This window comes from Furipterus horrens, unplaced genomic scaffold (assembly GCF_987537825.1).
Source record: "Furipterus horrens unplaced genomic scaffold, mFurHor1.1.pri manual_scaffold_5, whole genome shotgun sequence".
NCBI classification, from domain to species: domain Eukaryota; kingdom Metazoa; phylum Chordata; class Mammalia; order Chiroptera; family Furipteridae; genus Furipterus; species Furipterus horrens.
This window is the reverse complement of record NW_028327175.1, coordinates 94,615,578-94,631,016: the sequence shown is the minus strand read 5'-3', so window position 1 is coordinate 94,631,016 and position 15,439 is coordinate 94,615,578. Positions and strand designations below refer to the sequence as shown.

At 51.2% G+C, this 15,439-nt stretch overlaps 1 protein-coding gene across 3 annotated transcripts; it reads left to right on the top strand.

The window, feature by feature from the left end:
* Positions 1 to 684: 684 nt before the first annotated feature.
* On the top strand, positions 685 to 13,501 carry MYL10 (myosin light chain 10). 3 transcript variants are annotated; one of them, XM_090279104.1, is made up of 8 exons: positions 686 to 704; positions 3,058 to 3,099; positions 3,339 to 3,431; positions 3,947 to 4,022; positions 4,915 to 5,019; positions 8,313 to 8,391; positions 12,891 to 12,939; positions 13,249 to 13,501. In XM_090279104.1, exons 1-8 carry the CDS (start codon positions 702 to 704, stop codon positions 13,345 to 13,347), a joined length of 546 nt encoding a protein of 181 aa, XP_090135230.1. In that variant the 5' UTR covers positions 686 to 701; the 3' UTR covers positions 13,348 to 13,501. The 3 variants fall into 3 exon arrangements, with proteins under 3 accessions (XP_090135231.1, XP_090135230.1, XP_090135229.1); XM_090279105.1 differs by lacking the exon at positions 3,058 to 3,099 and having other exon boundaries at positions 685 to 704; XM_090279103.1 differs by lacking the exons at positions 686 to 704; positions 3,058 to 3,099 and having other exon boundaries at positions 3,195 to 3,431.
* Positions 13,502 to 15,439: the final 1,938 nt, after the last annotated feature.

The following is a 15,439-nucleotide window of genomic DNA, read 5'->3' as shown; positions in this document are numbered from 1 at the left end:
GAGAATTCTTGGGCTGAGCCAAGCCTAGTGAGGATGAGGCATGTCCAGCTATGTGTGTGGGGCCAGAGTGGAATGGAGATCTGACTTCAATTCTCCCTTATCAAAGGCACCTCCATTTTTCTTTCATCTCTTTGCTTTTCAACTCCCTGAGGAGGGCCCAGACTGGGGTGGGTGATGGTGGCACTTATAACCACAGGGCTAGGCTGATGCAGAAACCCCCTTCAAGAACTGACCGGGGTGTCACAGGCTATGTATTTTTCATGTGAGAGGACTGAGCCTTCTGGAGGATGGTGTCCTACCCACAGTCACACAGCTTTAGGGCTCAGGCCATGCTGCTGGAGGCTATAAATTTCCCCAGCTGGTGTGGGTGGCTCTGCCTTAAGAGTTCTCCTGACCTTGCATGGTCCAAAGCCAAGTCTCCCCAGCTGTGTATCTTTAGCCAAGAGCCCCTTCCTGGGCCCTGGGCCCTTGGCCACAAAGATCCGCTTGGCTGGTGCTGGTGGAGATCTTTGTGGCTTGGACTGTCTCTCGATCTGACAACCCCAGCCACTGTGAAAGGCCCCCAAACAGGTGTCTGGCAGGGAGGACTCCAGCTTGTCCTTTGTCACCTTCCAAACTGTTGTCCAGACCTGAAACGGTATTTAAAGAGCCATCCCCAAGCTGCCCTAACCCTGCTGCAGCACGAGGGAGCACTCCAGACCATGGTAGGCTAGGGTTGCCCCGCCTCCCGACCCTGACCTCATCCTGTGACCTTGACTTCATTTGTGATTCTGACCTTCACCTCATTGCCTGAACTCACCCTGACCTTGACCTTGCTCCTCTCATTGACATCCTTGTACCTTGACCTGATGTCCCTGGTCCTGACCTTTTCTTCACCCTTGATGTCATGCCTGCACCTGGCCCATCTGGGGCTGCCCTTGATGGGGGGCTGTTCTACCCATGTGGGACTTGATTTGGGTCTGCTTTCCTGGATTGTGTGGGGGCTGATGAGATGAAGGGGAGGATGAGGAAGAGGAAGGTGGAGAAAGACAGGGAGGGCCCAGCTTAGACTTTTCAAGCCAGAGTGGGACTCTGTTCCTGTGGAGAGGACATGACTCCTGTGAGGGCCGGGTTGGGATACCAGGACAGCCTGGGTCCTGCTGGCCTTGCCTAGAGGTCCTTCAGCCCCTGTGGGGCCTGCCCCGCTGTCCTCCCTGTCCCTGTGCTCGAAGGGGCTCTGTTCTTGCAGGCCCGTCTCACACTCTGGCCTGAGAACTCTGACTTGGCTAACAAACTCCAGCTCAGAAACCACCTCCTCTGGGAGGTCTGTCCTGAGTGCCCAGTGGCAGAGGGTCTTCTCTGTCTTCTCAATGTCTGTCCCTCCCTCCATCACCTGCTACTGATAGTCTATCTTCCAGCTTGACTGTGGGCTCCTTGGGGACAAGGATGGGGCCTGGTTCAGCTCTGGGTCCCTGGGTCTGGGCACAGGGCCTGGCTGGAGATCAGCAGGTACCTAATAAATGTCCTGATGACTTGAGATAGGCACAAATTGGGAAACCGAGCCTGAGAGCCTGCACCTGATTTTCTTCACACCACAGAGGTTGTGAGCAGCAAAGGCAGGCGTAGAACTCAGGTCTTGGCTACCCCCTTCAGCCCTGAGGTGTTCCTTTCAGGGGATTTTTATTTTTTAGGGGCACGTTATCAACGGGAATTCCCAAGACAGCTGGGCTGCGAAGGGACCAGGTTGGGAGAGTAGTTCCCCCTGCGCAGTCCTCCTGCAGGGTCTGGAACGGGGCCGGGGCCACAGTGGGCAATGGTTTACAAGATGGTGGTGGAGGCTGGGGTGAAGCAGGGATGGGTGACGCTGCGGCCGAGGACAGGTCTGGGGAGAGAAAAGGCAGAATATCCCACAGACGGAAGTGATCGTTTTTATTAATCAGAGGGAAATGTATATGTAATTATGTGAGATGAACTCTGCAGGGAGGTTCTTTTCTTTATGATGTCTGAAGGGATTTATAAATATTACAGAGGTTTTACGGCATCATAATGTCCTGGCTGCCCTGCCAGCCCTCCTTTCAAAGGATTAGTGGAGACAAAGCACCCAGTAAAAGCTAATTATAAGTCAGCCATGCTGCTGCTCCTGAAGTGAGCCCAGGCACCGGAGGGAAGTGGGGGCAAGTGCGGGGGTGGGGGAAGTTGGGTGGTAGGACAGGAGTGAGCTGGGGGAGGGGAGACCACACAAGCACTAGGGGAGGGGGGCACGTGCTCTGGGGATGGGCAGACAGGGCTTGGCAGGAGGGTGGTGCAGGCTGAGATGGAGGCAGGAGCTGGGGCTGGGGGGATGGGAGCAGGAAACCTGTGTCTGTTTCAGTTCTGAGCCAGCCCGAGGGCTCTTTGATTATGAGGGCCCTGCTGATGGGTGCTGAGGGCAAGGTCTTCTCCTCAGGGGGTCTGAGGACTGAGAGCTTTCAATGAGTGTTCAGTAGAGGACTCCCAGGTATCATGACATCCTGAAAGAAACCCTGGAATTATTCCATGTGGGTGGTCGCTTGCTCTACCTGCTGGGGAGTTCATCCCTGAGCTTTGGGTTCTTATTTGCAAATCGACCCCTCTCTGAGCCAGGCCCTGGGTGGGACAGGGGACCTCAGGGATGAACAGACACAGAGATATGGCAGGACAGTGTGGTACATGACATGGGGTGTGGCTGTGCTAGACTGGTGGGGAGGGAAGAATTGGGGGAGCTCTAAATTGGCTTGGGGGTCAGGGGAGGCTTCTCAGAGGAGGTGACAGATGAGTTGAGCCTGGGGATTGTGCCAGATGGAAGGCCGGGAAGGTATTCCAGGTAGTGGGAATGGCAGGAGCCAATGTTGGGAGAGAAGAAAGCTCAAAGCAAGTTTGGGACAGAATGCGGGACCTACATGGGTGGGGTTTGAAGCTCTGGGAAAGAGACAAAGGATAGATCTCACAGGGCTGAGGAACCCAAATGTTATCCTGAAAACCCCTGGGAGGATAGCAGGCGAGGAGGTGGGCCCCATTTGGGATTTGATACTAGAAAAGATGCTCCTCTCTGCTTCACAGCCTGGGCGCAGACCACCCGCCTTCCGGAGCCCAGGGGCCCAGGTCAGGAAGAGCCGTCTAGTCCCATGGGGTGGGCGCTCCTGTGGGCTGCTTGCTGTGGCTGGGAAACCACCCCGTTTGTCTGCAAGGCTTTATTAGGAGCTTTGTCTGCCTGTCTGCTTCTGGCTGGAGGGCGGTGGGTGTGCCATTCAGGACGCTGACACTGGGAGATGAGGCATGAGGGTTGGGAGCTGACCTCCCAAGGAAGGGGCTTCTGGAAGGCCTCACCTGGTACCTCACAGGCACCGAGAAGAGCTCGGAAAAGAACAGAAGGCGGAGCCAGCTCCAATGTCTTCTCCATGTTTGATCAGTCCCAGATCCAGGAGTTTAAAGAGGTTAGTCAGTGCCCCATGGGGCCATTGGGAGGATTCACCGAACAGCATAGGAAGCACTTGGGGAGCTAGCGAGGCATGGGCTCAGCCCTCGGTCCCTGGAGGTGATGATGTCACTATTCTTAGTGGCCACCATGGTGGGCCTCAGAGCCTACAGATGTGACTACTGTCCTCAAACAGTCCTGACCCCTCTTAGATGAGCCTTTGCTTGCTGTGTGGCCTCGGGAAAGCCCTTCCTCTCTCTGAGCCTCAGTTTTTCACTCTGTACAGTGAGAGATGGGCATGAATCCCCAGCAGCATGCTGGCGCACAGCAGGAGCTAGCTCAGCACTGGTCAGCCTTCACTGTCATGCTGGTGTCATGCTGAGCTGGATAACCTGGCAGCCAGAGGGACCTGCACTGAGGTTGCCCAGACAGCAGTTTGCAGGAGGACAGACCCTTGGGGAGAGGAGTTGTTTCTGGGGAACGAAGCTGGGCTTGGGTGAGTGGGTGGCTTTTCAATGTCTGTGTCTCTGCCAGGCCTTCACCATCATGGACCAGAACCGGGATGGCTTCATCGACAAGGAGGACCTAAGGGACACCTTTGCTGCCCTGGGTGGGTGACCAGCAGCTGGGGAGGCTGGGGGCTTGGGACAGAGCAGGCCATCCAGGAAGAGTGAGTGGCTTGGGGCAGGCTAGGGAGCAGTGGCTGTGAGGCGCTCGTGTGTCATTTGGGGGTGCAAGGAAGACATGGCTTGCTACCTGGGAAGTCAGGAAGGATTCCTGGGTGTTAGAGGAGGACTTGCCAGGGAAGGGAGAGGGTATTTCAGCAGCAGAAACGGCCTGTGCAAATGTCCGGGGTGGAAGGCTGGGGAGCTTCGGGTGAGCATGAGGCTGGAGATGTGCACAAGTCTAAGGGTTCGATGCTCTGGCTGCCAGGAGAGGCTTTTACACCCTCTCTGGCCCAGGAGTGGCCTGAAGGGGGCCTCAGGGACTAGGTGGGGGCTGAGGTTGGGGAAAAGGGGACAGAACCAAGTCAAGTCTGGACTGAGCTGAGCTTTGAGCTCCCAGAGATCTGGTTGTCTGTCCCCTGGAACCATGAGGAATCTTGGAGTCCCAACCTCCTGGCAGCCAGTTGCCCCCTCTGGAAACAAATAAGCCTGAGACCCAGGCTTTCCAGCCCCAATGCAGCTCAGCTTCAGTTTCTTTGAGGCTCAGTTTCCTCATCTGTAAAATCGGGATGACAAACAACTAATCTGCTCTGCTTTTTAGGGAGGCTGAGGTGGTGGCAGGGGGCAGTGAGGCTGGGGGCAGCCCAGTGCTGACTGACTGAATGTGCTCCCTGTCCAAGGTCTCCCTACAAGTGGGCGGTCCTTGTGGTTGAGTGGGGGGGCCAGTGGGTGGTAGAGCTGGGAGACTCTACAGGAGGCTCCATGTTCTTGCACTCCGTTCTCCTGGACTGCTTGCAGTCAGTGTCCTTGCTGACCCTCACCTCTCCCCACCCCCAGGCCGCATCAATGTGAAGAATGAGGAGCTGGAGGCCATGGTGAAGGAAGCGCCTGGGCCCATCAACTTTACGGTTTTCTTGACCATGTTTGGGGAGAAGCTGAAGGGTGAGTGAGGCTCCAGGTGGCCCTGGGGAGGGAGGGCTGAGTGGGAGTGGGCAGGCTGGGCCTTGTGTGCAGACGTGCCCCCCACTGGTGCACACCCCAGCTGGGAGCATGGCGTCACCCCCAGGAGCTCATACCTTCTCAGCCCAGCCTCGGTTTCCACCTCTGCATCACAGAGTGGTGGTAACTGTCATAACCTCTCTTTGCAGGGCTGTGAGGGGCCCAACAAGACAATTTGTGTAGAAGCTCTGCCCACCCTCAGGACACTGTCTCAGGCCACGTTCCTACCCTGGGCTCACCTTCCCTGCTCTGCCTCACTGCCCACTAGGACAGGAGGAGGGGTATGCGGGGTGGGATTGGAAGCTACTGTGACCAGTTGCAGTTTCTCCCTCAGGGAAAGGATGGAGGGACCTCATTCACAAGTGAGAAGACTTGGGCTCAGACGGGTCGCCACAACAGCCCCGTCTGTCCTGGCATCAAAGTGGCAGGGCTGGAACCTGGAACCTAACCCCAACTCCTGGTTCTAAACGTTGACCCTCTTAAGATGTGACGTCAGGCCTGGGGTGCAGGGTGGTGTGGGAATCAGGACATCTCTGTCCCTTTCTCTCCAGGCCATGGGAGCTGCCCACTATCCCTTAGGGACATCCCCTGAGCTCGAAGGTGCCATGGTCAGAGAGAAGGGCCAGCCTGGGCTGGCTGCCCTGGGAGGTGGCCCTTGGAGCCTCCCCGCCCTCAGGGTGCCCCTGCCTGATGCCCTCTCTTCATCTGCTAGATCTGGGTTCAATATCCAGCCCCTCTTTGACCCCCAGGGTGACTTTGGGCAAGGCTTCTCTGCTCTTTGCACCTCAGTTTTTTGTCTGTGAAATGAGCACTGTATTAGTTTCCTGAGGCTGCTATAACAAATGACCACAAATTTGATGGCTCAAAAAACCAGCAATGTAGTCTCTCAGCTCTGAAGCCTGGCATCTGAAATCTGGTAGGTGCTGCTCCCTCAGAGGCTCCAGGGGAGAACCGTTTTTTGCCTCTTCCAGTTTCTGGTGGCTGCATCGCTCCCATCTCTGCCTCTGCGGCTCCCTTGCCTCACTCTTACAGGACACTTGTCATAAGATTTAGGGCCCATCTGGATAATCCAGGATTATCTCCGCACCTCGATATCCATTTTATTTACATCTGCAAAGGCCTTTTTCCAAAAGAAGGTGACATTTCCCAGTTCTGGGGATGAGGACATGGCTATATAGTTGGAAGACCATGATTCAACCACTACAGGGGCTATACTATCTAACTAAACAGACTTTATTTGGTGAAAAACCACAATACTCTCATGGGTTGCAAGCAGGGTGATAGCCCCACATACAGTGTCCTGGCAGATCCTAGACTAGAAGGAGCCAAACAATTGACTGTGACTGGACAGACCCACTCTCTTGTGTTAGAGGTGAGGAAACTGAGGGCAGAAGAGAGGGCAGGCTGTGGGCCTGGAGCTTGTCTAGCAGACTCAGGAGTGCCTTTGGGCTCACCTCCAGGCAGCCAATAGGTGTTATTCTTGGGACCATGGTCACCTCCTGGAAGAGCTCAGAAGCCCAGGGGCCCGGGGCAGGGGTTATATACTCCCAGAGAAAGTCATGTGTGACTCTAGCCAGTGACATAGTGACTTTAAAGGACAGCTGTGTTGGTCTGTGACTGAGCTAAGAGCTCTGACTCAGACTGGACAAGGTCACAGGGTTGCAGTTTTTCCTCATTTCTTCAGGGACACAGGGACTGGGGCTTCAGGTGAACATGGCATGAACTTGGCTGAGCCTGCCTGCTCAGACAGCAGTGAAGACATGAGCTGGGGCTTGTTTGGAAGGCACCAGCTCAGCCCTCTAACTGGGACAAGGACACATGGTTGTGAGTTTCCCAACAGTGATAGGGGGGTGTAGCTATCCTGTATCCATTTAATGAGGTACAAAGTCTGCAGAGTAGAGCGGCTTCAGGATCAGCACTGTGCCAGGACTGGTCACTCTGGGCCAGCCTCAGAGATGCCTAATGACCCAAACACCATCCTATCCTGCATGAGCTCCCAGTCTGACGGTGGAAACACAGTTGGCCCTGACCCAGCAGAGCAAGCAGGGAGCTCTGGAGATCCAAAGAGTTGGTTTCAAACTCTTCCTCCCCTTATTAGTGGTGACCTCAGGCAAGTAACAGAGAGTCTTCGAGCCTCGGTTTCCTTTTTGAAAACTGAGGACAGTAGTACCTACCATGTGAAGTATTCTGGGGGTTCCATGGGATAAAACAGTGAAGCTGCAGGATGGAGCTTGGCACAAAGTGCTCAGATGTGTTTGCGGCCATGATGGAATAATGTTTGTCCAGATCTTTACCATTAATGATACATTATCATAATTGATTCTGGGAAGTGGCCAGCAAACACTGCCTTCCTCTCCATTTCACCAATGACACAGCTAAGCCTTAAATAAGGAAGGGGACATCCCCTGGTCCACAGTGAATGGGAGGGCAATGTGACAGAGGTGAAAGAGGCCACATATGGGTCGCGAGGTCACCTGCTGACATTCACACAGTCTGTGAGGCCTTGGGTAAGACTCTTCTTTCCTGGGCCTCAGTTTCCCCTTCTGTATAACCAGGAGGCTGGATATTCAATCGCATTATGGAATACAGCTATTTCTTCTAATGACCTCTTTTCCTAAAGCCCATGCTATGGAAGTGATAAAACCACAACTGCTCCTCCCCACTGCCCCCACCCCACAGCCTGCTGGCCCACCTACCCTGCCTCTGGCCAAGACAATCTTGCAGACCCCTCTAACGCCACTGCCTGAGTCTCAGCCTTTGGCCCCCAAGTGCAGCACTTAATTCTTCTCGTGTACATCTTGGGCAATGAGAAAGTACCAGAGTTGCCCTCCCTCCTCACTAATCACTGGGCAGCATCAGCTGTGAGACCTTGGACAAGTCATTTAGCCTCTCTGAGCCTCTTTTTCTTTGTCTGTAAAATCAGGCCAATCGTCAGGAGGTTAAGTGCTTAGTCAGGGTCTCCATGTACAGCTGTGCAGGTTGTGTGTAACTGCATACAGTGTTTTTGGCTGTCACTTCTATTCCTTGTTTCCCTGAAACCTCTCTTCTCTTGCTTCAAATGGGCTTGGCTCTCACTGTGGAGTGGAAGTTGGGGAAGAAGCTCCTCAAGCCTTTGCCCTCTCTAGGGGCCATGGGATCTGCCACTGCCCCTCCCCCAGTGCCTCCCCAGCCCCTGCCCAGCCCCTTCCCATTCTCTTCATTTTGACGCTTTCCCTGCCTGTGTGTGCTGCTTCTAGGCACGGACCCAGAGGAGACCATTCTCCATGCTTTCAAGGTGTTCGACACTGAAGGGAAAGGTTTCGTCAAGGCTGATTTGTAAGTCCCCTCTGTCCTCCATTTTGGTTTTTCTTTTCTCCAAAGCTTCAGGTAATAAAGGAGCTGGTGTGGGATCCAGGCGGGTGGCAGCCCAGTCTCTTCTCTGACCAGAATTCAGCCCAGCTCAGCCATCTCTTGATGTCCCTTCCCCTCTCTGGGCCTCAGTGCCCCCACTTCTGTGTGAAAGCGTACAAGGAATATGAGGTCATCAGGGAGGGTTTCCTGAGGGGTGGGGGTAGAGGCAGGACCTGAGGGATGACTAAAGGTGCCTGGGCTGAGGCAGGAGGTATTCTAGTTGCAGGAGCATAGCTAGTGAAGTGCCAGGACTTGGCGTGTGCAAGGAGGAGTGGGCTGTGGCTGAATGGTATGAGTGGGGAAGACTGAGCACAGAAAGGCAGGTGGGACCTATAGCGGGAGCTCATTCACCAGGCCCTGGGTCCTTAGTCTGCCCTGGGGACACAGGAGGGCCTGAGAAGGACTTAGGCAGGGGCAACATTGAGGCCAGCCTTGAGGAGGAGAGGAGAGAGAGTTGCAGCCACCATGAAGGCCTTGGTCATTGAGATGAAGGGGAGTGGATGGGTAAGTGAAACACCAGAGGTCAAAGACAGTGGGATCCAGGGTTCTGGGGGAGGAATGGGCCAGATGTTAGCCAGGGCCTGAGTGGCTTTGGGATGGAGGTGGGCCCATGAGAAGGGACCAGCTCAGCTGGAAATACATAGAGAGTAAGGTGGTTGTGGGCAGCTGTCCAGTGGGTCACTGGGTTGGCATTATAGAGGTGGGGGCACTGATGCCTGCTGTGCCAGGGAGCCTCAGCCCAGTGAGAGCTCAGGGCAGAGAACCAAGGGTGGCAGGCAGGGGCAGGCAGGGCAGTGGCCACCAGTCCAGGGGCTGGGATACTGAACTGACTTCTGAGCTGTCCCTGGGCCATCCCTTCAGAGCCTCCAAGGCCTCACTGGGCCTATGGGTGATCCTTGGCAGGCATGATTTCCTCTCCAGGCACAGGCTTTTTGACCAGTTACTATGATGCTTCAGGCCTTGGCTTTGAGACTAGTTTTGTTGCCTATTAGAATCATCAATTAACAGAGATGATGTGGGAGAGGGCAGGAGGGAAGCAGGGAGGGTCTGTCTTGTCTCTCACACATTTTCACCTTCCCCTACTCCCCAAAGCTATGAGTCACTTTCTCCTGAGGGGGTGGGTGATGAGGATTTCTGCAGGCTGCAGCCTTCTCCTTCCCCTCCCTGAGAGTACATGGTTCCCACCCCTATCGTGGAGACCTGGGGGAGGCACTGGAACAACCCCTGGAGTGGCCTGGACCAACTCCTCTACTGCCATTCACCTTCACTCCCATCAGCACAAGACCAGGGTTGGAAGGAACCCTTTGAGGACCCAATTTGGGAACCAAAGGCACTTCCCAGGGATAGGGGACCTGTAAGATGTGGCTGCTCACCAGTCTGGCCACAGAGGAGGCTCTGATTGAAACAGAGTATGTGAAAAGTCCCCAGCTTGGAGAGTTGAAAACTGACTGTCCTGTAGTAACATAAATAATGGAAAATGTGTGTCGGTCCTTAGCAGGGCCTGCTATTGCCAGCACCACAGGGCCCTGGGTGCTCAGGGCCCTGGATCAGCCCTCTGAACCAATTCCTGCCCACTGGTTCCCCAGAGAGCCCTCTGCTCTCCCCCCCCTCCCCTACTCAGCTCCTGAGGCATCAGTCTCTCCCACACAGCCTCAAATTCATCTTCCAGGCCTCATCTCCACCCACTCTTCCATGCCCAGACAGCTCTGGCTCCTGTGGGCAGCTGCCCTGGACTGCAGGGGGACAGGCCCCACACTGCACTACAAATCACCCCCACGCCAAACCTCAGTTTCCCTCTCTGTAAAGGGAATTAATGACACTCACTTCCCAGGGCCATGAGCAGCAAATGAAACCTGGGCAGGCCCAGGAGGACATGCACCTGGATGGGCCTTCCCATACCTGGGCTGAATGTAAACACCTCGAATGCTGTAGAGCACTATACAGTTGTCAGCAATCATCACAAACTGAGGAAGCAGTACACCTAGAACCAAGGCAAAGAGGTTGCCTTCAGTGACATTGAGGTTGATTTTTTTGCACAATGGGGTATCAGAGTGGCTCCCAAGGTCATGTTGGAGTCCCAAGTTCATTTCATTTATCTTCTACTTGATGCTGGATAGAGAGTCCATGTTACAAAGGAAGAACTGAGACTGAGACTTCCTGTCAAGATGGAGGCATAGGCAGATACACTTCTCCTGCTTGAGCAACCATAAGAAGGATCATAGCTAATCTCAAAACAAAAAACACCCAGAACTGCCAGAAAACCGAAGTGTATGGAAGTCTGACAAACAAGGATTTAAAGAAGCTATATTCATCCAGATGGGTAGGAGAGGAAGAGCCAGGAGCTGGGAAGCCGGGGTGGAGCAGATGAGGTGTGGCAGTGGTGAGGCGGTGATGGTGGCAGCTGACAGAACGATGATCCCACATTCACGTGGTGTGCATAAAAATTGGGAGGGATATCCTGGGACCAAGTGATCTCAGCCCCAGGCCATACCATACAGCTCATGGTTCCAGTGCCAGGAAAATAAAGCCTGATAACTTCTGGCTATAAAAACCACTGGTGGTTGGGGTGGCAGAAGAAACTACCAGTCTCTCAGGAGAGTCCATTTAAAGGGTTCACATGGCCCTAGAACATACACAAACCCACCCATTCTTGGAATCAGCACCAGGGCAACAGTTAGAAGGGTGCCAGTCACATATGGGAAAGGGGTGAAGTGACTGGAAACAGGGTGAGTACCAGGTAAGCCTCCAGCAGCCAGGCAGCAGCATTGTCTCCTCTCTGACCACCCCCCACATATAGAGCCACAAAGCAGTGAAGGGGGTTGCCCCACCCTGGCAAATACCTAAGGCTCCACTCATACAACTTAACAGGTGCGCTAAGACAGGGAGTCAAAACAGCTGCACCTAATACACAGAAACAAACACAGGGAGGCTGCCAAATTGAGAAGACAAAGAAATATGGCCCAAATGAAAGAAGAGAACAAAACCCCAGAAAAAGAACTAAACAAAATGGAAATAGCCAACCTATTGGATGCAGAGTTCAAAACACTAGTGATAAGGATGCTTGGAGAACTTATTGAGTATATCAACAGCATAAGGGAAGAAATGAAGACTACACTCAGTGAAATAAAGGAAAATCCACAGGGAAGGAAGCAGAGTTCAAATCAACAATTTGGGACATAAGGAAGAAATAAACAATCAACCAGAACAGAATGAAGAAACAAGGATTCAAAAAAATGAAGAGAGAGTAAGAAGACTCTAGGACATCTCCAAGAGTGCCAACATCCAAATCATAGTGATTCCAGAAGGAGAAGAGGAAGAGCAAGGCATTGAAAACTTATTTGAAAGAATAATGAAGGAAAATTTTCCTAATTTGGCAAAGAAAATAGACATACAAGTCCAGGAAGCACAGAGAGTCCCGAACAAATTAGACCTGAAGAGGACCATACCAAGAAACATCATAATGAAAATGCCAAAGGTTAAAGTTAAGAGAGAATTTTAAAAGCAGCAAGAGAAAAACAGAGAGTTACCTACAAAGGAGTTCCCAGAAGACTATCAGCTGATTTCCCAAAAGAAACTTTACAGTCAAGAAGGGACTGACAAGAAGTATTCAAAGTGATGAAAAGCAAGGACCTACAACCTAGATTACTCTATCCAGCAAAGCTATCATTTATAATGGAAGGGCAGATGAAGTGCTTCCCAGACAAGGTAAAGCTAAAGGAGTTAGTTCATCATCACCAAGACCTTATTATATGAAATGTTAAAGGGACTTATTTAAGAAAAAGAAGAAGATCAAAACTATGAACAATAAACTGACAACCTCACACCTATCAACAACTGAATCTAAAAAACAAACTAAGCAAACAACTAGAACAGGAACAGAATCATAGATATGGAGATCATTTGGAGCGTTATCAGTGGGGTCGGGGAAGGGGAAGAAAGAGGGAAGAGGTGCAGGGATTAAGAAGCATAATTGGTAGGTACAAAATAGACAAGGGGATATTAAGTAGTATAGGAAATGGAGAAGCCAAAGAACTTGTATGCATGACCCATGGACATGAACTAAGTGGCGGAGGGGAAGATTGCTGGAGGGAAGGGAGTACCAGACAGAGGGGGGAAAAGGGGAAAAATTGGGACAACTGTACCAGCATAATCAATAAAATATACTCTAAAAAATAAAAGACATGTTTACTCCTCTCCCAAAAAAAGAAAGAAAGAAACTAAGGCTGAGATAAAGAATTTACCTGAGCCCACATGGCTAACTGGGTGCTATAGGGCCAGCTCACCCTCTTCCTTACCCTCATTGGCGTCCTCCTGGGCCAAGACTCCTCCCCCAAGCCTACCTGCCCTCCTCACCCATGTTAAATGTGTGTCCACTCCCAGGGTGGCCCTGTCCCTGAACAAGACCATTTCTCTCCCTTGAACAGCATCAAAGAGAAGCTCATGACCCAGGCAGACCGGTTCAGTGAGGAGGAGGTAAGTTTTTGGCTTTTTAGGGTGCTGTTCAGCACTGCTAAGAGTCTTCCTGGGAGGCACAGCCCTGCCCTTCTCAGCAGTCACCCCCACCCCACCCTACCCAGACCACTCTTCTTTAGATGTTGAGGTGATGCCTCCCTTTACTCCTTGGATGAGAACAAGAAGGATGGGAGTGAGGGATGGCTGTGGGACCCTGGCCTCTGTGCCCTCCACTGCGATAACTCCATCTGCACTCTGACACCCTTGGGTGACCCCTGCTCTGGTCCATATTTGGCCCTGGTCCAGGCTGACTCCCTGCTTCTTCCCCAGATCAAGCAGATGTTTGCAGCTTTCCCACCAGATATGTGTGGCAACCTGGACTACAGGAACCTATGCTACGTCATCACGCATGGCGAAGAGAAAGACTAGAAGGAGATCACGGAACTCCCCCACAGTCAGAGGCAGCAAACACTGGAGGTCGGGGCGACCAGTGGGGAGTTCCTATGGCCAACATGTGCAAGGAAGGACTTCCCTTGCTTTGTGGGTGGGGCACAAAGCAAGAATAAATAATGCTAACAAGGTCTGAGTTTTTGTGATTATTGCTCCTGCTGGGGAGAAAGCTAAACATTCCTATGTTGTTGGTTTTTCCAAAACTTTTTACTTCCCTGACTTTGCTCAAATGTTCCTGATGAGCTAGTGTTTAGAACTAATTGACAGTTTTAATAATCCCCAGCTGAGCCACAGGACAATGCCTTCATTTATGAAGCTTTTATTGAACACCTAGTGTGTGTCAGACCCATTGCCAGTCCCGGGGACAGAGCGATGAGCCAGTGCTGTCCTGGGCGGGAAGATCATGAAGTGAGGAGGACAAGAAGTGGGGTGGGGACACGGAAGAAAGCAAGTCCAGGAGAGACCTGGAAGCTAGGAGCTGGGCAGAGGCAGAGGAGGTGGAAAGGAGGGATCGATGTAAGGAGAAGGCTAACAGTTCTTGAACAGGACATGCAGAGCACCAACCATAAAATAAAAATGCATAAATTGGACTTCATCAAAATTTTAAACTTCTGCTCAGCAAAAAATGAAGAACATGAAAAGGCAAGGCACTGGGCTGGAGAAGATATTGGCAATGATAGATTTTGACAAAGATCTCATATCCCAAATATACTTTTTAAAATCTTACACGTTGATACTGGAAAGACAACCAAAACAAACAAACAGGTAGATGACAAAAAAGGATATCCAAGTGGCCAATAAAGACTGAAAACATGTTCAACCTCATTTCTCTTAAGAAAAATGCAAATGCAAACTTCCATTAGGTGCACACCCACCATGGCTAAAAGTAAAACTTTCGACACCTCCAAGTGTTGATGAGGATGTAAAACAAGCACAACTCTCTGATTTGGGTAGCAGGAGTGTAAAGTGGGCCAATCACTTTGGAACACCCCCTGGCAGTATCTACTAAAGTTAAAATACATGCATATCCTGAGCCAGCAGTTCCACCCTCGGTACATACCACTGGAAACATCCATCATACATCCTTCAAAAGATATGTGTAGGAATCTACGAATTTGTAAGAGTCCCAAACTGGAAACAAGACAAACATCCACCAAGACAATAGATAAATAAGTGATCACATGTTTGCGCATTGCTACACAGCAGTACGAATAAACTACTGATACACACCACAACATGGTGGTGCTCTCATGTGTTAGACTGCATACAAGATACACATAAAAGAGAGCTTGCTTATTTAAAAACATCATAGGCTCTCTTCCTCAAGGATGCCTGGATGAACATGCTGCAGCAGCCTGCATTTTCCAAAGGATGGTATTTTGGATGGGAGAAGCAACTCTGGGAGCAGTCTAGGGTTGGGCTGGCCTGGCAGAGGGTGGCAGGGTTATTCTTCTTTGGGTGTTCTGGAGGGGACCGTCTCTAGGGCAAAAGCCTGCCTTTCTTCAAAAATTGTGTACATTTTGTATCTTACGTTGTTTTAGTTTGTAAACTAATCCTATAGAAATAAGAAAATGAAAAACTAACAGGGGGAGTGGTAGGGGAACTAAGAAGTTAAAGATCTTAGCCTTAATCGATTGGCTTAAGTAATTAAAGCTGTAGCTAAAGAATTAAAGATGTTAGCCTCCATGAATAGGCTTAAGTGACTAGTGCATATGGAAAGCTGTTATTCCAAATTGTGTAGTTTTTGAATAAAGACTCCTTTGCTTTATTACCAAAAAAAAATTTTTTTTAAATAAGACCATACTTTAATACAACTTTTTAATTGAGGTATAGTTCACATACCATAAAATTCATCATTTTAAAGTATATAATCAGTGGCTTTAACTAAAGTAAGTATATCACAGGGTTGTGCAACCATCACCACTATCTATATCCAGAACGTTTTCATCAATGGAGAGGAAATGCGTTACCAGTCACTCCCCATCCTTCCCACACGCAGTCCCCCAAAACCACCAATCTTTCTTTTCCTATGGATTTGCCTATTCTAGACAATTCATATGAATGGAATCAT

Coding starts and splice junctions, on each gene's coding strand:
- MYL10 (XM_090279103.1), top strand. CDS start 3,267: ATGAGGCATGAGGGTTGGGAGCTGACCTCCCAAGGAAGGGGCTTCTGG. Junction 3,432..3,946: donor AGATCCAGGAGTTTAAAGAG/GTTAGTCAGTGC, acceptor TGTCTCTGCCAG/GCCTTCACCATCATGGACCA. Junction 12,940..13,248: donor ACCGGTTCAGTGAGGAGGAG/GTAAGTTTTTGG, acceptor CTTCTTCCCCAG/ATCAAGCAGATGTTTGCAGC.